The sequence below is a fragment of the Prionailurus viverrinus genome, chromosome D3 (assembly GCF_022837055.1).
Source record: "Prionailurus viverrinus isolate Anna chromosome D3, UM_Priviv_1.0, whole genome shotgun sequence".
Lineage (NCBI taxonomy): Eukaryota > Metazoa > Chordata > Mammalia > Carnivora > Felidae > Prionailurus > Prionailurus viverrinus.
Genome location: NC_062572.1, coordinates 14,012,555 through 14,035,382, shown reverse-complemented (window position 1 = coordinate 14,035,382; position 22,828 = coordinate 14,012,555). Strand labels below are relative to the sequence as shown.

Below are 22,828 nucleotides of genomic sequence, written 5' to 3'. Positions count from 1 at the left end.
CCAAAGCATACGGCAGTCTTCGGACAGGCTGCCCGCCAGGGCACTGACAAAGCCCTGACTCCACGTCCTGTTTTGCGTCCCCCGGCGGCACTCACCCCGGCTCTGTCGAGTTAAAGGTCTGCTCACAGTCAAGTGTGTACGTAGGAGCCCCAGCTGCCGTTAGCTGAGGGCTGGCATGTGCCGGGCACGGGGCTGAATGGCCACACGTGGGGTCCTAGGGGTCTCAGGGAGCCTGTGAAGTTCACGCCATTATCCCATCTTCCAGATTGAGAAACTGAGGCTCCAGAGGATAAGGTCACCCAGCAGGGCTGGGGGGTTCAGAGGCAGAGCTGGAGGCCCCCAAATATTTTCCTATTTAAAATTTGTATCTTTTAGGGACACCTGGGTGGCTCAGTTGGTGGAGCGTCCTAGCCTTGGTTTCAGCTCAGGTCATGAGCTCACGGTTCATGGGTTCGAGCCCCGCGTCGGGCTCTGTGCTGGCAGCTCAGAGCCTGGAGTCTGCTTCCATTTCTTTGTCTCCCTCTCTGTGTTCCTCCCCCACTCGCACTCTGTCTCACTCTCTCAAAAATAAGCAAACATTAAAAAATTTTTTTTAAAGCTGCATCTTTTGATGGGTTTACTTAGGGAGGGTGTTCCCTGCTTAGAAGAAAAGCCAGAGCCTACAGTGATCACACTGCATTTGTCTAAAGTAAGTCATTTTAATCCAGTAACTTTGCTTTTAACTTGTCAAATAGCTAGAAATTTCCTTTTTTTTTTCCCTTTCTTTAAGTACTCACAACAGTGAAGAGTTGAGGCCCTGCCTTCATCCTCAGGCCATTTTGCTGTCAGTGTTTAACAGGTTCCGGGAGTTAACGCATCTTCCCTTTAAGGCGTCAGCTTGTAAAACTCCCCAGGCCACAGTGGGCACAAGCGGGCCCGCTCTCCTGTCCGTTCAGGTGACCCGGAGAGCCGTGCAGGGGTCCCTTCAGTGTGAGGGGTGCAAGGTGTCCCTGAAACAGGACGAAGCTTTCTAAATGGACCCGAATAAGTCGCAAGTACTCGAATAGAAAGTTTTTACAGAGACTCTTTCCCCCGGAAGTTGAAGGACTCAGCCCTTGCTTGCAGAAGCTTCTGGGGGCTTCTGTTTGGAGTGGGGACATGGGTGGGGGTGCGGGGAGGGAGGACCGCAGAGGGAACTAGCATGCACACAAGTTCATTATATGTATTCTTTAGGGTTTTTTTTTTAGTGTTTATTTTTGAGAGAAAAAGAGCATGAATAGGGGAGAGAGGGAGACACAATCCAAAGCAGGCTCCAGGCTCTGAGCTGTCAGCACAAAACCCACCGCGGGGCTTGAACTTACAAAGAATGAAATCATGACCTGAGCGGAAGTCGGATGCTTAACCGACTGAGCCACCCACGCGTCCCGCAAGCTCATCACATGTGAGATGAGGGAAGGAAACAGGACAGGGAGGGTGTATGTCTTGGGACCGCGGTGGGAGAAGGACCTTGGGGTAGGTGGCCATGTTTGGACTAGAACAGAAGGGACAGAAGGAGCTCTGTGTGATGACAAGAGGGAAGGGGCGCTAGACAGAGGCAGTGGCAGACCCCTGTGCGATGGGCCTTCGTCCCTACCTCCCTCCTGACCTGTCAGCCTCCTGCTCCAGTCCTAACTCCTCGTCCTGTTTTGCATCCCCCGGCAACACTCACCCCTGCTTTGTCAAGTTAAAGGTCTGCTCACAGTCAGGTGCATACATAGGAGCCCCAGCTGCCGTTAGCTGAGGGCTGGCATGTGCCGGGCACGGGGCTGTTCCTGCTGTTCCCGCCTCGGAGCTCTAGAACGCATTCATGACCTGCTTTCTAGAATGCTTTTCTCCAGAGCGGGGTTTCTATTGGCACTTGGGGGAGAATGTGTGTGGGGGCAGGGGTGTTCTGTGCATGGTAGGGTGTAAAGCACATTCTGGGACCCCCCCCCCACCGGGTGACTCCCGAAAAGGTCCCCAGACGCGGCCCCGTGTTCCCTGGGGGTTTGAGAACTCGCCACCCTCTGCTCTCTGCCATGTGTCACCTTTCCTGGTCACCCCACTGAGACTTTATCCGATTCTCTGGGGTCTCTGTCCTGTCTCTGCTTGGTGTGCTTGCAAAGTGCTCATTGCTGCCCGAGACAGGTCATTTTCCCTCTGTCTCATTTCCCCTGCTGGAATCCCAGGAGGGGTGATGTCTGTCCCACTCACTGCTGAAGCCAGCACCTGGAAGCGGGTCTGGCACGTGGAAGGTCCCTGTGATCAGCACATGGCAGGTGTTGAGAGGACAGCTGGGTACGGGCCTGGAGCAGATACAGGAGAAGTTGAGAAAGCGTGTGGTGGGGAAGGGTGACGTTGGTGATGCTGCCCCAGTCACTGAAAGAGGCGTTTGCCTGGTGGCAAGGGGACCAGGGCTCTGTGTGTGTGTGTGTGTGTGTGCGCGCGCGCGCGCGCGCGCGCGCACACACACACATATTTAGTGTTTATTTTGAGAGTAAGAATGTGTGTACATGAGCTGGGGAAGGGCAGAGAGAGAGAGAGGGTGGGAGAGGAACTCCCAAGCAGGCTGCACAGTGTGCAGAGCCTGATGCAGGGCTCGATCCCACGAACTGCAAGATCATGACCTGAGCCGAAGTCAAGAGTTGGACGCTTAACCGACTGAGCCACCCAGGTGCTCCTCTGCCAGACCTTTTGTGCAAAGGCATGTGGACGGGAGAAACGCCTGGCACGGTTAGGGAATTCCTAGCATTTCTTAAACGTTAACCTTCACGCGAGTTCCCCGGGGATCACGTTAAAATGCAGGCTCTGATTCCGGGCCAGCTAAGGGCTCTGTGTGTCACACACCAAGTGAGACTGATGCTTCTGGTCCGGGGATGACACTTTGAGCTGCTCAGCATTGCCCGGGGAGACCCGCGGTTAGTGACTCTTGGTTCCTCCTTTGTGAGTCCCCATGGGTCCCCAGTTTCCCCAGGGTGGGGCCTCCAGGAGAGTTGGGCAGGCAGCCCCCGCGGTAGAGACCCTTCTCCGATGGGCCGGTGAGAGCAGGGAGGCTGGAGTTCCAGGCTGGGAGCCGTTGGGGCCTCGCTGGGTCTTCAGCTCCCGGTGGGTCAGGCCCGGTGGGGGCTGAGGATGACCGAGCCGGCAGAGGGCCTGGCAGAGAAGCTGGCCCTCAGAGCTGCCGGAAACCGGCCCCCACGACGAGGCTTGCGGAGGAGCCCCTCCTTGGTGGTTGCTCAGTCTTTCCTTCCCTTGCGGGCTGGACGCTTGTCTTGCCTTCTTTCTGGGTCCCGGATGGGGCCTCTCGGGGCTGGGTGGGGGCAGATCCCCAACCAAGATTTCAGTTGTGTGCTCTCTTTCAAGTAAAACCGTGCAACCCAGAGGAAGTAGCAAGTGTGAGGAAGCGCACAGGGCGGTTAGAGCCGGATTCAGAGCTGTCCTCCTAGCTGTGGGGCTGTGGCCTCCTCACTTGGCCTCCCTGGGCCTCCTTTTCTCACCTGCACGATGGGGACTGTGGTTGTGTGTGGGGCGGATCAAACGTGGCGGTGTTTGCAAAGCGCTTAGCACAGCCTGGCCCTGGGAAAGCCCTCAGGATGCGGGCGAGGGGGGTGCAGAGAACCCTTAAAGCCCGGGGTTCGATCCCCCACCCCACCCAGAGGAGGTGTGCCAGTTGTGTGCCCCTGGGGTCTCCGTGGGGGACCCCTCCCCGCTGGTCACAGGGGCCCCATGGCCGGACCCCCTGGCCACCGCCTATCAGCTGTGGCCCCAGAGCCCTGGGCTTGGGTGGAGCAGAGCCCTTCTCGGGCTGCAGCCTGGGCCCAACACCTTCAGCTGAGCCGGTTCTACCGGCCCAGTGGGCACCTGGCGGTGGGGGTGGGGGAGGAAGGAAAACAAGACCGAAACTGGCGTTTATGGGACATTAAACTGCGGTCAGCCTCTCCCAGGCTCCTCTGGACTCGAGGCCTGCAATCGGCTCGTTCAAAAAGGAGGTTGGCAAATATCCGGGAGTGTCCCCGAGACCGGCAGCCAGGACCGAAGTCTTGCTAGCATCTGCTCCCTGGGGCTTCCGAGTGCTGCCTGTCTCTTTTCTTTGCCACAAGACAGTTCTTTAGCTCTCTGCCTCAGTTTCCCCCATCTTTAACATGGGGATGAGTGTCTGCCTTGTAGGAGAATAAGGTAAATCTCTTAGAGCACTTACCAGACACCTTGGGAGTAATAGGTTAGTTGGTATTATTCCACTTTTAAATACACGCATACGTGTGTGTGTGTGTGTATACATATATATTTATTTACTTTAAGCTTTTATTCATTTATTTTGAGACCGACAGAGAGCAAGTGGGGGAGGGACAGAGAGAGGGAGAGAGAGAATCCCAAGCAGGCTCCACGCGGTCAGTGAGAAGCCTCACGCAGGGCTCGAACCCAAGAACTGCGAGATCATGACCTGAGCCGAAACCAGGAGTCGGAGGCTTGACCAACTGAGTCACCCAGGCACCCCTATTATTCTCATTTTAAAGTTAAGAGCTCGCTGTGTGTCAGGCAATGTCCCAAGTACCTTATGTGTGTTTATCGGATTTAGTAATTTCGTTAACCCCATGATACTGCCTAGGCATTCCCGTGATCCCCATTTCACAGAGGAGAAATCGAGGCTCTGAGATGTGGAGAGGCTCACCCAAGATGATGGGCCTGGTGAGGAGCAGATCCTGAACCAGACCCCGGGTACACTTGATTTCACGTCCCCTTTGCCGTGGGAGGTGCTAGGTGTTCACCAAATTCACAGATGAAGAAACTGAGGCACGGGGCATCAGTACGGTGCCCGTGTGAGGGAGAGCTGAGCTTTGAGGGGGAATCCAGCAGGCACCCATGGAGAGAGGGAGCAAGGGCAGCTGGGCTTCTGAGACACCTGCACAGACCCGCCAAAGGCTGTGATGCCAGGACCCAGGACACTGCCCTCGTCCGAGTCCGAGTATCTGCCTCACTTCCTCTGCTGTCAGTGGGAGGTCAGCCTTCTTTTCTAAATTTTTTTTTTTCCAACGTTTATTTATTTTTGGGACAGAGAGAGACAGAGCATGAACAGGGGAGGGGCAGAGAGAGAGGGAGACACAGAATCGGAAGCAGGCTCCAGGCTCTGAGCCATCAGCCCAGAGCCTGACGCGGGGCTCGAACTCCCAGACCGCGAGATCGTGACCTGGCTGAAGTCGGACGCTTAACCGACTGCGCCACCCAGGCGCCCCAGCCTTCTTTTCTTATTACCATTCTTCTGTAGACACTGGTCAGGCTCCGTGAGGTCCTTCTTCCCTCTATCCTGCCTCCTTCCAGAGTCAGCATAGGCCCGGGTTTCTCCCAACCCCCTAGCACCCGCAGTTTCCCTGTCGATGGTCTCTGTTCCCTTCCGGGGAATTAACCAGATCCATTTCCCGGGTGTGTCCCCCACTATGCTTCTTCCAGCAGCTCCGGGGGACAGCTCCTCTGGTAGCCCATTCCCGAGCTCAGCAAGCCACAGCTGGGGGTTGATGGTCTCCAAGGATCCAAGGGGAAGTCCTGGGAGCAGCTGAAAGGTCTGGGCACCTGGGAGGGGAACTGAGTCTGGTGCCAGCCAGGTGCTCAGGACAGAATGAACCGGGAGGCGAGCCCCGCCCCTTCCACTCCGCTCCCTGAGCACCTGTGATGCCCCCAGCCATACGAGGTTGAGAATGTGGGGCTATGGGAATGAGAGTCCCTGTCCCCATGCTGCATGCGCTCGGGCGTGTGAAAGCTTCCGTCTGTGGCAGCTGTGTGCCTGCTTTACAGATGAGGAAACTGAGGCTGAGGAGGAATTAGCCGTGACCCTCTGGCCAATGAAAGCCAGAGGGGGCTTGGGGTCTCGTGTACTAACTCGCCACGGGGCAGCTGGTTGCTGCTTTTCCATTCTTCCAGAAGTCTCTCTCCGGCTCCACGTGGCCCCTTTGACTTGACTTGTTCCCATGCGGGGTCTCTGGGCATTCTGTCTCTTGTCTCCAGTTGGGTATGATGTGCACAGAGAAAAGCAGAAATGTGTCGGGTCACAGAGAGGGACTTTCATGGATTGAACATACCCATGACCGACACCCAGATCGAGAGCAGAACGTTCTCAGCCTCAAAGCCTCCCCACGGCCCCTCCTGGTCACCCTCCCCGAAAGCAGTTGACCTGTATCCTGACTTCGAGCTGCAGGGCTTAGTGTTGGTACCTTTTGTTCTTTATGTAAATACAGTCACAGTGCAGTGGTTCTTTGCTTTTTGGTTTTTGGATGTATTTTAGGGGATTTTTTAAAAATGCAGCATTGAGATATAATGCACATTATTGTACAGTTTACCCATTTAAAGTACGTGATCAGGAGCGCCTGGGTGGCTTGGTTGAGCTTCCAACTTTGGTTCAGGTCATGATCTCCTGGTTCATGGGTTCGAGCCCTGCATCAGGCTCTGTGCTGACAGCTCGGAGCCTGGAGCCTGCCCCGGGTTCTGTGTCTCCCCTTCTCTCCCTGCTCCTCCCCTGCTCACACTCTGTCTCTCTCTAAGAATAAACATTTAAAAGAATTTTTAAAAGTATATTAAAAGAAAGTATGCAATCAATTTGAGGACATTTCTGTCACCACCCCCCCAAAGAAACCCTGTACTAATTAGCCATCAACCCCTCTAGGACCCTACCCCTGGCAACCAGTCGTCGTCTTTCAGTCCCTATGGATTTCTCTCTTCCAGTCACCAAGTATAAATGGGTCCTCTCATACGTGGCCCTTTTGAGCCAGGCTGCTACTTTTTCTTTTTCTTTTTCTTTTTCTTTTTCTTTTTCTTTTTCTTTTTCTTTTTCTTTTTTGTTCCCTTCCCTTCCCTTCTTTTTTTTTTTTATGTTTAATTACTTTTGAGAGAGAGGAAAAAAAAAAAACACACAAGTGAGGGAGGGGCAGAGAGAGAGGGAAACACAGAATCCGAAGCAGGCTCAGGCTCTGAGCTGTCAGCACCGAGCCGGGTGCGGGGCTCGAACTCACAAACCGCGAGATCACAGCCTGAGCCAAAATCAAGAGCCAGATGCTCAACTGCTTGCACCACCCAAGCATCCCGTGCCTGGCTTCCTTCACTTAGTGCCATGTCTTCAAAGTTGGTCTACATCGTAGCATGTATCCGTACCACATTCCTTGTCATGGCCAAATAGTATTCCATCCCCCAGGCCACTGTCCTGAGTGCACCCCTTCTTTGGACCTGGGATCTTAGGAATCTAAAACGCGGGCATCCACTGACACTGGCTCCTGAGTTTGGCCCGGCGCCCCACCAGCCAGCCCGGCCGGGAGCATCGGGAGAAAGACAGAAACGAGTGTGGGGGTCGGGGTGGGCTCACGGGGGCAGGGGATTCTGAACGCCAGGACCAGGTCTCCGTTTCCCTCTGGGCCTCAGTCTCCCCATCGGTAGGGTGGGGGCGGGACAGGGGTCAGCCATGTGCTTCGGGAAGCTTCCAACTCAAACCGTGCTTAATCCTCCAGGTATGTGGCACTTCCTCCTTCCCAGCAGGGCTTTGTTCTAGTTTTGAGTTCCAGATCTGATGAATATCCCACCCCTGGACATTCTCGTTTTAAGTAGCTACTATTTCCTCTTCCCTGGCCTGGGGTGCCTCCTTGCTCCCCGGGGTTACCAGCCTGTGCCTTGGGTCCCTTTCAAGGCTACTACTCCCTGAAGTCCATGGAACAGAAGAAAGAGGTGAGTAGGAAGCAGGTTCTGAGAACAGAGGATGGCCTTATGTGGGAAGGTTGGACTGTGGACCCGCAGCCTGTATGACCCCGGGACAGGGTAGCTGGGTTTGAAATTCACCCTCTCCCACCCCAAGCCAGCATCGTTTTTTTGTTGTTGTTGTTTTTGTTGTTTCAAACATCTTTACCGAAATACAGGTCACCTACCATACGTCTTGCCCATTAGAATGTATAATTCCAGGGGTGCCTGGCTGCCTCAGTGGGTAGAGCAGGCGACTCTTGATCTCGGGGTTGTGAGTTCAAGCCCCACGTTGGGTATAGATCACTTAAAAATAAAATCTTTTTTTTTTTTTTTTTTAATTTTTTTTCAACATTTATTTATTTTTGGGACAGAGAGAAACAGAGCATGAACAGGGGAGGGGCAGAGAGAGAGGGAGACACAGAATCGGAAACAGGCTCCAGGCTCTGAGCCATCAGCCCAGAGCCCGACGCGGGGCTCAAACTCACGGACCGCGAGATCGTGACCTGGCTGAAGTCGGACGCTTAACCGACTGTGCCACCCAGGCGCCCCAAAAATAAAATCTTAAAAAAGTGTATATAATTCCGTGGCTTTTAGAATCCTTGAAGGTGTGTGTCCAGCCCCACAGTCAATTTCCGAACATTTTGATCATCCTCTAAAGAAACCTTGTACCTTTGCTGTCACTTTCCATCATTGTCCCAGCCCCTGGCAACCACCGGTCTACTTCCTGTCTCTACGGATTTACCCGTTCTAGATGTTTCGTGTAGATGGAATCACACTGTGTAGTCTTTGGCGTCTGGCTGCTTTTAGTCAGCACATCTAGTGTTTTCAAGGCTCCTCTGTGTTGCAGCGTGGATCCCTACTTCTCTCCTTTTTATGGCTGGAGAATCGACCGCAATTTATCGACTCATCGATTCACAGACACCTGGGAGATTCCCACTTTGTGGCTCTTATGAGTAAGGCTGCTATACCACGCACGTACGAGTCTTTACGTGGATGCGTGTTTTCATTTCCCTTGGCCGTATATCTAGGAGTGGAACTGCTGGGGCACGCAGTAACTCTCCACGCCACCCACTGAGGACTCGTCAGACTATCTTCTGGTGTCCAAGCCACCATTCTGCTGCCCCAATTCCAGAATGGCCCAACCAGGGTCTCCTTACCTGGGGGTCTGTGATGGGCCTCCGGTGGTCTCTGAGTCCTTGGGGTGGGGTGCACGTCTTGTGTCTCTGTGTTTTTCTGAGGGTGAACGTCGAGGACACGTAACATCTTTGAGCCTCCGAATCCTCCCAGCTCCTGCCAGTCAAAGGTTAGAGTGGGGGCAGATCAATGCAGCACATTCCAGTCTCATCTCTGGACTCTTCTTGTGGGATTGGCTCAGGATTAAAAATACAGCCCGATAAGTGGTGGACCTGCCATCTGACATTTGATTTCTCCCCCCCTCTTTCTTTTCCTGGTGCTTCTCCTTCCTGGAACTCAGCAAAGAGAACTTCAACAATGTTCCTGACCTGGAGCTCAACCCGATCCGCTCCAAAATCGTCCGTGCCTTCTTCGACAACAGGTGGGCCCTTGTCCCTGAACCGGCCCGATGGCAGATGACTTTGGCCTTGAGGGAGTGTTTTCCCTTTGTACCTTCTTATGGTGCTGTGTGCTCCGAATATCTCCTTAAGCCATTGAGCAGAGGAGGGGGTTGCTTTGAGTAGGAGTTATGAGCACAGTTTGGGTCAGACAACTCTGGCTCGTTGACTTTGGGCAGCTCACTCAGTCCCTCTAGGCCTGTGTATTAGTTAGCTATGACTGCGTAACAAATTATCCCAGTACTTAGCAGTTTAAAACAAATACCACCTCACTGTTTCTGTACATGAGGGACCCACGGGCAAGCTATCTGAGTTCTCGGGTTCAAAGGCACTGGGGCTCCAGCAATCTGAAGGCTCGACGGGGGGCAGCTCTGTTTCCAAGCTCACACATGTGGCTGCCAGCAGGCCCCACTTCGGGGACCTCCCATCAGTTTTTCTGTGTCCTCTTCATGAGAAGTGAGTCACCAGGGCCTCCCACACGAGGAGAGGGGACCACACGGGGCTGAGTGCCAGGAGGTGGGGATCGTTGAGGGTGATTTCAGAGGCTACCTCAGTTCCCTTACCTGTAAAACGGATGTAACGATAGCATCTGCCTCGCAGGATTGCTGAGGGTACACTGATCTGATGTGTACCAGGTTGGCTATCATTCTGCTCATTGCCCTGACTTACAGGGAAACTGAGGCACAGGGAGGCGGTGCACCTGGGCCAGTGTCCCAGAGCTGAGGCTCCAAGCAGAGCTCGTGTCCTCAACCGTCCAGCGTTGTCGGAGTTGCGAGACTCTCGTGACTGGATGGAGGCTAGCTCTGTCTGAGGCTCTAGCAAGATTCGGGTCGGGTACGCCCTCTCCAGGCTGCCAGGGCCTGTGGGCAAACACACCGGGACCATATGCCCGACAGCCAGTGTCTGCAGAGATGGCCGAGAAACCGGGAGAACCGGCAGAAAGAGGGAGGAAGGGAACAGCCATGCTGTGGCCAGAAGATGGGCAGTGACTTCCGGACAGATTTCAGGTTTGTGAGCCTGAGCCACTCAGCTCTGGTTCTGCCAGCTGTGCCTCCCTCTCTGGGCCTTCCCTGTTCATGGGGTAGGGGTAGGAGTCCTCAGCTGCTCTGGAAGATGCAGGGCAAGGCCTGAGACAGTGACCAAGAGTTAATGAGGCAAAGCAGAGAGAGGTGTTCTGGGAGGACAGAACTGCATGTACAAAGGCCCTGCGGCACAAAGTACAGCGAGTGTGTGTGGCAGAAAGGAGGTCTGGCCGGAGCACAGGCCACGCAAGAGGAGAGGGGTGCGGAGGGCAGAGCTGCATCGTGCGGCCTCTTGACCAGTAAGAGGGGTCTTGACCTCAACCTGAGAGCAGCGGTGGGGGCGGGGGGGGGGGGGGCGCTGATGGGTTTAAGGTGGGGCGTGGAGCGCACACTCTGGCCGCCGGCGCGTTGTAGGGGCCCGGGGCCCGGGAGGGAGCATCCTGCGGTTCCCCCAGGCTGGAGGCAGGGCTGCTGAGGGAAGCCGGAGAGCCGTGGGCAGCTTTGCGCCACCGGGGAGGGGATGCCAGAGGACGGAGCGAGAGTCCGGTCTGGGGTTGGAGGTGACGAGCCGGCGCAGAAGGAACCTTCACGGCGGATTGTCCCGTCGCCGGGGTGGAAGGCGCACGGTCCGTGGTGGAGGTGGGGCTGGAATTCAGAGCCCCCACCTCCTTGTGACCCTGGTTCTGTCTGAAGGGTCTCGGAGGGAGGCCTCGGTGGGCAGTGAGGCTGACAGGTGGCGGGAGGGGGTGCCGGGGGAGTTGATATGGGTTGGGGGTTCTAGGGCTGGGGTCTAGGGTTGAAAGGTGTCACGGGAAGATGGCAGAAGGTGACCAGAGCCTAGTGGTGCCTGGCACGGCAAGGGGGGGTGGTGAGGATGTGTGCGCGTTGTCCGCGTGCCTGCCGCGTGTGGGTCTGTAAGGGGACGCTTGTTTCCAAAAGGCTCCGTGCGGACCTGGCCACCTGAGTAGCTGGCCGGGCACCAGGGACCCAGCCTTCCGTGGGGTAGAGCTGGAGGGGCCAGTGTCTCCCGTAGCACGAGGTCCACTCGGGTGGGGAGAGGGTGGTGGCCCCGGAGGGACCAGCAAAGCCGGCTCCCCGGGGCCTGCGGGAGCCGGCCGGGGCCGGGAACGCGCAGGCTGGTCCTTCATTCCTCCCCACTGCTCTAGCAGGGAGCGTATTCGGACGAGAGAGAGAGAGAGAGAGGGCACTCCTGGCGTGGGCAAGAATGTTTGGGGGCCTTAAATCTGACCCGAGGTCGCAGCTTGGCTTTCATCCGTCACCCGTGGGAACTGGGAGCGGCCTCAGGAGCTGGTTTTTCAGCTCTCGGGTGGCATTCAGGTGTCGGCTGAGGCCTCTGTCCGGCTCGGGGACTGGACTTCGGGGCGGTCAGTGAGAGGCAGGAGGGACAAGCCCCCCCTTCCTCGGAGGGTCCGGAGTTAGGACAGCTGGCGGAGGGCTGGTGCAGACGCGGTGCTGCCACAGGAGGAAGGAAGTGATGTCAGGCGGTCGGGGGATATTGAGTGTCCAGAAGATAGACATCCGGACAAGCCTGTGGGGACCGGAGTGCGGCAGGAAGGGTTGTCCAGGGCTGGGGTGGCTGGTGAGACCAATACCTGCCTTCCGGGCCTGAGATAGCAGGTGGGGGGAGCTGGGGTTACCCTGAGAACCGAGGCCTCTGGATGGCTTCGGGCAGGGGAGCAGTGGGGTCTGATCTGCGTTTTGCAAAAGCCCATGTGGCTGCTCCTGGAGCACAGCGGGGGAGGGTCCTGCTGGGAATGGCGGAGCTGGGTGGCCATGGCAGGTAGGCGAGGCCAGGCAGGCAGGCAGCCTGGAAGTCTCTGAAGAGGGGACGACTGAGGAAGGGCTCCCCCAGCCAGTCCCCAGAACAGCCTGGACGCTGCAGCTAAGAGTCTGTATATCCCGTAGCTCTTCACTCCTCGTCCTAGAAGTTCCGAGGGGCGTGGTGAAGAAGGACTTTGGGGGGGGTGGGGCAGAAACAGAATTTTCTTTGCACGAAATACCACGGTCAGCCTTGCCTCCCGAGACCCTTCAGGAACAGGACTGTGGACGGAGAAGCCGGTCTGGAGGGCGGTGTGAGCAGGGTCCTTCCCCACCTCGAAGGGTTCCATCATATGGGATCCTCGGGAAGTTAAGGATGGAAAATAGTGTCTGAACTGGGCATCTTTGCAGAAGAGAAGGGAAACTGCCCGTCTGCTGAGCGCCTGCTGTATGCCTGGCACCGGGCCAGCCACGAGGCTGACCCAGCTTGAGCCTCACCTGGAACACGAACCCTTCTTGCCCCTTCTGAAAAGCAGGTCAGCGGCGACCACCTGGAGCCCGCCTTGACTTGCTAAAAAAACCCTGAAATTAAGAGTAGACTTTTCACTTTGGTAGTAAAGCGGTTACTCAGCCAAGCTGACCACTGTGCTAGAGTTTGAGGCAGCTGATAGACAGCAGGAGTCGGCAAACTTTTTCTGCAAAAGGCCACAGAGTAAATATTTTAGGCTTCGTGGGCCATGCGGTGTCTGTCAGGGCTGCTCAGCTCTGCCTTGGTAGCAGGAAAGCAGCCACAGACAGCAAATGAATGGGCGTGGCTGTGTGCCAATAAAACTTTATTTATAGACGTTGACTTGCAAATTTTATGTGATTTTTACCAAAGTTTGTCATGAAGTGCTGCTACCGTTTCGGGTTTTTTCTCCCCGAAAACCTATTTGCAACCATTCGAAAACATAAAAGCCCTTCTCTCGGTTCACGGACCATACAAAAATCGGCAGCAGGCAGGGTTTGGCCCGCGGGCCGCGGTTACCCGCCCTGGATCTGAAGGAAAGGGTCAGTTTGGTGAGTTACTGAAGTGCTTGGTGCCTTGGTTTCCCCACCCTTGAGGGCCCCGCCCTGCGCACTGTAGCACACCCAGGCAGCTCTCCACCCCGGCCTTCACCAACAGCAGTGCAACTGTGTGTCTCCCCCTGGCCCCCCTCATGCTGAGGTCTGGGAGGGCAGCACCTCCTCCACCCCTCCCACCCCCACCCCCCACCCCCCAGCTGCCCCGCACCCCATAAGCAGGTTGCTGGGAAACAGAACCCAAGGCTAGGACGGCCCCCGTGGGCGAGGCGTGTGCCCAGAAGGGCCGAGTTCTCTGAAGCATCGGCGCTCAAAGAGTAAGATCCGGCGTTTAATCCGTCGCTGACTTCCCGTCTCTGCTCCCACAGGAACCTGCGCAAGGGATCCAGTGGCCTGGCCGACGAGATCAACTTTGAGGACTTCCTGACCATCATGTCCTACTTCCGGCCCATCGACACCACCATGGACGAGGAGCAGGTGCAGCTGTGCCGGAAGGAGAAGCTGAGATGTGCGTGAGCATGGGGGCCGCGCCCCTGCGGCAGGCGGTGGGCGAGCATGGAGGGGTGGGTGGGGGGACGCCGGTCCCAGGTTACGGCACCCAGGAAGGCCCCCACTGGTGTTTCTCCTCCCAGGCCGCGCCCTGGTGGCCTCCTCGTGGACACCCCCCAGCAGCTGGTGTTTTGGGGGAATGGCGGGGGGTGGAGTGGGTGACGGGAACAGAGCAAGGACCTGGGCTCCAGTCGGGCCCCTTCCACTAAGCAGACGTGTGGCCTTGAACCAGGACACGTGCTGATGGTGAACACAGCCCGTTGTGAGGCTCAGTGAGGTCACATAGGCAGAGACCCTGGCTTCCCTCGTCCTCGAGGCGCCTCAAATGCCAAGTTCATGGGACAAGCCTCTGGCTGATATGTCCTGGAGGAACCCCCCGGGCCTCCGGGCTCTGGAGCAGGGTTGGCTGTGATCCGGGCTGGCCAAGCAGCACAGGGTCCCAGGGTCCCATGCGTCACACGTCCGTCCCTGGTGTGGACTTTCCCACGACTCCTGACATCCCGCCCCCACCCCACCCGAGGCTCAGCCTCATCGGCAGGAACATGTAAACACGGGGACTGGGCTGTATTTAGCTCTGGAATGCAGACGGGAGGGCTGCCGGGAACTTTCCCGGGCTGGGTGGCCCGAGGCCTTCCGACGGCATCCTGGACGGGGGGCAGCCTGGTGGCGGCCCAGCTGCCCACCTGCTCCAAGGGCCAGGTCAGAGGTCGTGGGGGCCCCTGGTTTCCCCTCCCTTCATGGGGCAGCCGTGGGCAAACACGTTAACTTGTCTGAGCTTCGACGGTGCAGTCTGTGAAACGGGCTCAGGGCAGCCTTGCCTCACGGGGTCACGTGTGGATGAGAAGAAATGACGCTTGCCACACGCTGCGTGGCTCAGGGCGTCTGATCCATGCGGGGTCAGGGCCGGGGACTTTGTGAGTTTGAGGGTGAGCCGCTGGGGCAGGGCTTGCCCCCCCTTCGGCTCCTGGCCTCTTTGGGCTGCTGGATGCTGCGTGATGCCAGTAAAGGAACAAAGGACTGTCACCAAGTGGGATAACCAGAGGAGAGGAGGTGCTGGTGTCCTTCGGGCCCGCCAGGGACCAGCTCAGACCAGTCAGGGGTCTGGAGCACGGGCAGTGGGGTCCACGACCTGCCGATGGTAGTCTTCGAGGAAATGACATTTTGGGATCATGTTGATTTGTCTTCACTTCGACGAGAGTGTCGCATCTGCGCTGACAGTGTGCCGGGACCGCTGGTCCCTAACCCCCAGCTCGGTGGCTCACTGAGCCCTCGGGACGCCTCGAAGTGGACACTGTTGTTGTTGCTCTCGTTTTATAGGTGGGAGAGCCGAGGCTCAGAAGTTAGGTCACTTGCCCAAGGTCACCCGCCAGGAAGTAGGCGGTCTGGACCCACGGCCTTTGCCCTTGACCCCTACGGTTGCCGTTTAGGGTTCATTATGGGTGTCTTTTGCTCATTTGGAGGTAGCTTTCTGAGCAAGAAGGTTGGGGGAGCAGGAGGACCCGGGGCTCCCCTCCTGGCTCGTCTGACCAAGCCCTTCTCTCTCCCCCCGCCGCCGCCCCCAGTTCTGTTCCACATGTATGACTCGGACAGCGACGGCCGCATCACCCTGGAGGAATATCGAAATGTAAAGTATGCTCCTCTGCCCACGGGCCAGGGCTCCTGGCACCTCCCCGCCCCGTGGCCTGGACGGAGGCCCAAGGTCACCCTGTGTCTACTCGCCCGGCAGGTGGTAGAGGAGCTGCTGTCGGGAAACCCGCACATCGAGAAGGAGTCGGCCCGCTCCATCGCCGACGGGGCCATGATGGAGGCGGCCAGCGTGTGCGTGGGGCAGATGGTGAGCCAGGGCCCCAGAATCTCCGGTCCCCTCCCCTGCCCCTTGGCTAACTCCCACACCTTGCCCTGCTTGTGGTCCGTGTTTCTGGAAGGCCTGGTGGTGCCTGTCCGACTCGCTGCTCTTACCCCACTGCTTTCCCGCCCCGGGGAGACCCCTGGAGTGGAGACCCCGCCAGGCAGCCCCCGCAGTGTGTAGCCTCCCCCCCACCCCCCCCCCCACCGAGCCCTGCTGTCAGCGTGCCACACGCAGTTGATGACAAGTGGCTGGGAGGGCATTTCTGGTCTGGAGAAGGGGTCAGCAGGGCCACCTAGTCTGGGGACCCGTGTGGAGCTGGGAGTGGGGGGCACGTGTAAACGGGACAGAGGAGGGGGGTGTTGGCCTCGGGGCTGGCGACTGTGGAGGGGGAGCCCCCGGCCGGCCCCAGAAGTGATGCGGGGGCCAGAGGCAGGTAGCCGTGGAGGGGGACGTGTGGCTGCCGGGGGCCTGGGGCAGGGCTGAGGGGGGAGGAGGACAGGCAGGCGGGAGCATTGGAGCCTCCACACACGTGCTCGTCGGGGCTGCGCTGGTAGGAAGCGGCTGGGTCATTTCTCAGAGCGCCACGCGGGACAGCCATCCGTGGTGGGGACCGTCCTGTGAGTCGTAGGGTGTTTAGCCGCGTCCCTGGCCTTCACCCGTTAGACGTCAGTCACTCCCTCCTAGTCGTGACAACCAAGGGTGTCCCCAGACGTGGCCAGATGTCCCTGGCAGGAGGCCGGGATGGTCCCCAATGAAGAGCCGTCAACTGGAGGGGCCCAGAAACAGACAGTGAGCCGAACGGTCGCCGCACTGGGCCCGACGAGTGGTGGCTGTCGCGCGTGTGGGGCACCCGCGGGTAGGCTCCTCCCTCTGAGCGTGACCGCACGGCATGTGCAGACGTGCGTTGTTTCATAGGTTTTTAGTCCCATTTTACTGGTGGGGAAACTGAGGCCCGAGGACATAAGGAACTTTCTGGAATTGGGGGCAGTGATCTTTACTGTGCCCGCTGGACACACTCTTGTAGGACCGGGTCTAGCCTGGCTAGCCCGGCACAGTGGCTTTGAGCCCCGGGGGACCTTGAGGACAGGACGGGCACCCGACTGTCTCGATGACTTCGTTCCCTGAGGGTTTCGGTGGGTCCCACCGAACCGTCAACCTCCTCACACCTTGTGCTTAAAGCGGCTGTGGCTCTCGATGCCTTTACGGCGTTGGGTTCAGCACGGCCCGAGTGGAGGGGTGTGTTCCTGCCGGAACCTGCTGTCTGTGCCCCCGGCCTGCCATCGAGGGTCCTGGCACGCCCGGGGCCTGCTCCCAGAGGCAGGGGCTGTGGTCATTTTCTTGGCCTGCATTTTATCGGTCTGCTTCTGGGGCCCAGGGGGAGGCGTCTGGCTTTGGTGAAACCACCCCCCACTCAGCAGATTAACTGTGGCAGAAAGGGCCGGCGACCTCCGTGGAGAGCGCAGGGATCCCCCTGCCGTGCCGGCAAGCCAAATTCCCATTTGACTTAATTACACTCTCCTCCTCCAAATTGCTCCCCGTCTCGCTCCGGTGGCAACCGGTGACAGTTTCCTTAATTTGCTGCAGTGAAACTGTTGGCAGCTGGCAGCTGCTCATCTGCATAAAAGGCACACGACCTCAGAAGCGGGGCTATTTGAGAGCCCGTGGCTGCCTCCCGGGTGTGTGTCCCGAGCCTCTCTCTCTACTTACGGGTCCTCCGTGTGCTCTGAAAATGTTTTCTCGTGTCAACGTCAGCCGGATAAACGTGAGCCATGCACACGCACGCACAGGGCGAGGGCCGGCCGCGCGGTTCAATACCATCCGGCCTCCAGGGACGCCGAGCGTTCCAGCCTGTGCAGCCCACCGAAGCCAGCCGATCCATCGCCCCGCGTTAATGGACTTCCAGAGCCGGTTATTGATCGGAGCAGTGCTTTCTTCCCAGAGTGCTTTCTCTGGACGGTCTTGTGGCTTGAGGGTGGGGCTGCTTGGCTGGGGTCTCAGCTTGGGTTCCCCCCCCTCCCCGCCCCCGCCCAGGATACAGAGCCTGGTCTATAATTAGCTCCCCTCGGCTGCCCCAGGGGACCTGGGGGTTGCCTTCAGAGAGAGGGCACCCACCTCTCCCTGCGCCCCTGGGCGGGAGGAGCAGGGAGCCCCAGGGACCTGCCGGGGGATTGGAGAACTGGTCACATTTACAAAATTAAGACGTATATATAGATTTGTTTTCTGTGTTAAAAACAAGTGTAAAGAAACCCCAGAGGGTGAAGAATCCTATCAGACACTTGGAGTCAGCCGTGCTACTCCCAGCTGGGCAGGCAGGTGGCCTTGCCTCTGTGCACCTCAGTGGCCTTATCTGTAAAATGGAACTAAGAACAGAGCCCAAATAGCAGACACTGAGTGCCTGCTATTTAATACACATCAGAACAACTCCAGGGGCGCCTGGGGGGCTGAGTCGGTTAAGCATCCAACTTCGGCTCAGGTCATGATCTCGCGGTTCGTGAGTTCGAGCCCCGCGTCGGGCTCTGTGCTGACAGCTCAGGGCCTGGAACCTGCGTCTGATTCTGTGTCTCCCTCTCTCTCTGCCTCCCTCCTCCCCCGCCTGCCACCACTCACGCTCTCTCTCTCTCAAAAATAAATAGAACATTAAAAAGGTTAAAAAAAATTGCAGGGAGGTATAGGAAGAGAGGTGAATTCTCTGTGCCCTTCTCCCCCTCAACCACTCCTCCCTAGAGGGAAGCATCCTTGCTGGAGTTTATTTTCCAACACACACCGACGTACACGTGTGTCTTTTATTTTTGACGTGCACACAATGGAACTGACCGGACTCCTTTGCCTCTGCTGACCCCACACGTCCCCAGGGCAGATGGCGACAGTCTGGTTAGCGATACAGGAAGAAATTGGAATGCGTGCACGGATCTGCAGACCTCTTTCTGCGTTTTTTTCCACTATGCATCTTGGAGCCTTTTCCATATCTGCATGTAGGGATCGACCCCTTCTTAATGGATGCTTGGTAATCAATAGCATGGAGGACTACGATTTATTTAGCCAGTCTTCTGTTGATGGACACGGGACGGCAGCTGGGCTTTCGGTCACAGAGTGCTGCAGGCAGGGGTGAGGTCTGGGGAGCCTTAGCTGTGCCAGAGCCCGAGATAGTCGTACGAGGGGCAGGAGCCCCACCTCTGGTCTCATGAGGTCATGTGTGCCCAGAGCAGGAAGGACACAGGTGGAGACTGGCACTGGCCATGACTAGGTGGGTGAGAGGCCCGGCGGGCAGGCATTATCATGGTGACTCACTGGGTGAGAGGGGTGGGCCGCACGGGCCGGCCCTTTACCCCCCTTGCCCCAGTGGTCTGTGAGCTCAGAGGGTCAGTGCGGGCATGGTGACGCAGGACCGGGAAATGGCAGCAGGGTGGCCGGGGGGAAGGGGAGCCCGTGCCTCTGTACCCACCGCCTTCCTTTCCACCCTCACCCACCAGGTTCTCCCTGGGGGCCTTGGATGGGGCCCTGGTCAGCCCGCACCCTCCCTTCCAGTCCGAGTTGGAATTCGGAGGGACTGGCTTCCGGCTGGAAGCAGCAGGTCCGGAGGGACCCCCGCTTCTCGTGACTGAATGGGCCCAACCATCTGTGTCCCGGGGGGGGATGGGGTCTCCCGGGAGGCCGCTCACTCTGCATGTGCTCTGTCCCCAGGAGCCTGACCAGGTGTACGAGGGAATCACCTTCGACGACTTCCTGAAGGTGGGTGTCTAGGAGCAGAGGTGGGGGCTGAGGGGGGTTCCTGCCCGCTGGGCAGGAGGAGACTGGCACCTCTGTGGAAAGGGGACACGCACGGCTGTACTAATTTTTATCGGGAGGGCAATAGTCACACGCGGTCGGAGCGACTGGAGCCTTACAAAAGGGCTGCGACGATACCGTTTCTCCCCCACAAGTCCCCGGTCCCCATGTCAGAAGCGTCACTGCCGACAGTTGGAACCGGGTTCTGGAATGTTCTATGCCTGCGAGTCACATAGTGGAATCAGCGGTGTGGGGTTTAGCCCCTCGCTTCTCCCGTGCCTTGGACATAGCTGCCCATTCTCCCAGCCCCCACGGGTGGACACCAGGCCCCTGCCGTCACAAACGTGCTCCGAGGTTGGGAACTGGGACCCCCTCACTGCTCGGACTGGCAGGTGCCCGGCGGAGGGAGATGAACCCGCCTGCCCTGTGCCTGGTGCCGAGTGCCCCGACAGCGGGCCACCAGGCTCATTCTGGGATTAGGACAGGAAGTCAGGGGAACGCGACCCAGAGGTCCCGGTCCAGCCTGCCGCGCCAGCCTCTGACCTGCCTGAGCGCGCTGATGGGCCCGGGCCTGGAGCCGGGCGGGGACTTGGGCGGTCACAGCCCCATGGAGCCCGGGGGCAGCTCGATGGGCACTCCGCCCGGGCTGCACTGCTAACCTGGCCACTCAGCTGCCAGCTCTGCAGGAAGGGGGCTGGGCAGCCTCTTCCGCCTTGCACCCGCTGGGGCTGGGCAGGGCGAAGAGCCTGCGAGACCCAGCTTCTTCCCCGAAAGTCTCCCCCTGCCCCCCACCCAAGGCCTCCAGTGTTCCCCAAGCCTGTCCCCACCCCGTGGGGGCCCTTCCTGACCGGCTGGCCCCTCCACTCCCCTGGGCCTTGCCGGTGACCCTGTTCCCACCTGGCATTTAGCAGAAAGCACCCCGGGTGCCCCACTACCTTCCCCAGGAACCGGGTCTGTTTTCTCTGACCCCTCCCAGCACCACACCAAGAACAGGTGCAGGATCCCAGGAAGCAGCTTGGGTGCCGGCAGGACTCTGACTGCAGCCTGGTGGCAGGCCCTGGAGATGCTGCAGGCGACAGCTTGAGTGTTACAAGTTCTCACAAGCGGGGAGGCCGAGCCAGGTCTGGCCGTTTCTCCGTCTGCGGCCCTCTTGGGCCGCCCCCGCCCCGCTGAGTGGCCAAAGAGCTGGCAAGCGCAGTCCTGGGAGTGGGGAGGCTCGTAGCGTGGCAGTTCGGGTCAGATGTCCCCCGGGGCCGTGGCCAGGGTGGACTGTCACGGCAGAACCCGTGCCAGGTACGTGCCTGCGGACATCTTTGCCCTTCCCGGGCGTGAGCTTGTCTACGTAGAACCGAGGTGGCTTATCCCAGGGAGGCTATAAACACCAAACTGTCGTGACCTTTTAATTAGCGAGGATGGCTTAATGAAACGGTGCGACTAACGCACAGCGCTTAATAGTTTACAGAATGTTTCCACGGATGATCCCCTCTGAGCCCCCGACATCGCGTGACTTAACGTGGGCAGTGCAGGTGGTGGTCCCGGCATGGTGCTGATGAAGAGGTTTACTGGGGTTAAGGAACTCGCATGAAAATCACAGAGCCTGAAGTGTGGTGGGTGGGACGGGAATGACTTGGAGCGAAGAGCTTGGATTCAGCACTTAATAACAATTTGCTGTGACAGCATCAGAGAGGAACCACACGTCAGAGCCAAATTAACCCGCAGAAAGGCAGGTGGAAGTTTCTTTTCCTCGCTTGGCTCACAGCCTTGAAACCGGCTCTCTGGTTGTCACCTGTCCTGGTGGAGGGGAGGGCGGGGACGTGGGCGGGGACGTGGGCCGGTGGCGGCAGGGACGCGCGCTCAGTGCTGCTGCTCTGTCCGTTCCAGATCTGGCAGGGAATAGACATCGAGACCAAGATGCACGTCCGCTTCCTCAATATGGAAACCATCGCCCTTTGCCACTGACCTGCAGGCATCCCCGCCCCCCCGGAAGCCGCACCGGGGTCCGCAGCCGCCCTCGGGGCCCGAGGCCACCGGTGTCCTGCTGCAGCTCTTGTAAATAGCCCCCCTCTGCCGTCCTGTTTTCCCGAGGGTGTGGTATGTGGGACTACTCTGTTTTTATCTCTAATAAAAAAGAAGACGGTTGGTTTGTTAATGAACATGGCTCCTGTCTGTTCCCCACGTCCACTCGGTGGCCTGGCCGCCTGGTGGCACGAGGCTGAACAGGACAGCTAATTTTCAAAGGCTGGGTTGGAAAAGGGGAGTTTTGGGGTTTTTTCCCCAGACCTTTTCTGGTGTATTTTGGGTGCAAGGTTTGCTCCTTTGCATGAGTGCCGGGCGGTAATTAGTAAGACGAGGCAGCTCCTCGTGCCGTGGTGGCCGCGACGCAGGCGGTGTGGTTTCCTTGGTATTGTGACCGAGCATCTAGGCCAGAGGAGATAAGGGGGACCTGCGGTGATGTGCCCAAGCCCGCCGACGGTACCCGGGGCACTGGACTCCGGGCCTGGCTGCCGAGGTCGGGCTGGGTGCGTCCACACCCTCCCAGGCCGGCATGTGGCAGTCCCCAGTGGTGGTGGCGGCAGCAGGGGAGGGGACTGTCCCCGGTGAGTGGCTCCCACAGCTCCAAGGTCACCTTCTGACTCAGGGGTGAGCTGCGCTGGGGGCGGGGAGATGAAGGTTGTCCATCCGGTTGGTGGCTATGGCCGGTGGGTCAGCAGAGGCCGGCACGGGCTGAACGCTCCCGGTTGGTGCTCGGTGGGGCCAGCACGGCCATTGCTGTGATCGCTCATCGCTGGCGGCGTCCCGGGCCCCCTTGCGTGGCTCCTGCCGTCCACACTCACTGGGAGGTCCCTTTCCAGCCTTCCAAGAAAGTTCTGGGAAGCACTTCCGGAGCTTTGTTACTAAGCGTGTTTTAGCTAACACCTGTGCATGGGGGTTCAGAATTGAAAAGGCGCAGGAAGGCACAGCACACGGCCCTTCTCCCGTGCCGGCGGGCCCCGGCTTGCCCTTCCCCGAGGCAGTCAGGTCAGCCTGTTTCTTTGACATCTTTCCGGGGCTGTTCCTGCAGACGTAAGCAGGTATATTGCCGAGGAGGAGCTGAATGTCGGCATTTAAGTGAAAAGTTGAAACAGAGCAGTGAGGCAGGGTGGAGGGGGACTGTGTGGACGGAGCACCGTGTGCAGGGCAGGAGTCCCGAGGCTGGCACACCGTGGCGGTGGCGGTTTGGGAAGCGCGCGCATCCTTCTGGTGACGCTTAGGACCTTGGAGGTGAGAGCAGACGCCTCTTGGAGGTGAGGCAGTAAGGGCATAACTGGGCCGCCTGGGGCCCCGGGGCCTGAGGGATGCTGGCCTGCGGTGCGAGCCGGGGCCTCCTCTCTCCCTCCCGGGCCCCGGTGGATGGCAGGGAGGCCACATGGCCCCGGCCGTGGGGAAGTAGAGAGCGGTCTGAAGTCACTTCCAGAGCTCGGCTGTTTAGACTAGCGCCTGGTCAACAAGTATTTGACATTTCCTAAGCGGTAGGTCTGCGG

The 22,828-nt window shown here is 58.5% G+C and overlaps 1 protein-coding gene across 1 annotated transcript in view; it reads left to right on the top strand.

The window, feature by feature from the left end:
• TESC (tescalcin) overlaps nucleotides 1-21,460 on the top strand; it is a 52,600-nt gene extending 31,140 nt beyond the window's left edge. The window contains exons 3-8 of the mRNA XM_047828813.1: nucleotides 9,185-9,265; nucleotides 13,513-13,652; nucleotides 15,256-15,317; nucleotides 15,420-15,527; nucleotides 19,224-19,271; nucleotides 21,189-21,460. Coding sequence (XP_047684769.1) covers nucleotides 9,185-9,265; nucleotides 13,513-13,652; nucleotides 15,256-15,317; nucleotides 15,420-15,527; nucleotides 19,224-19,271; nucleotides 21,189-21,266 — 517 coding nt within the window. The 3' untranslated portion in view covers nucleotides 21,267-21,460. The remainder of the gene's footprint in view (nucleotides 1-9,184; nucleotides 9,266-13,512; nucleotides 13,653-15,255; nucleotides 15,318-15,419; nucleotides 15,528-19,223; nucleotides 19,272-21,188) is intronic.
• The last annotated feature ends 1,368 nt before the right edge of the window (nucleotides 21,461-22,828 follow it).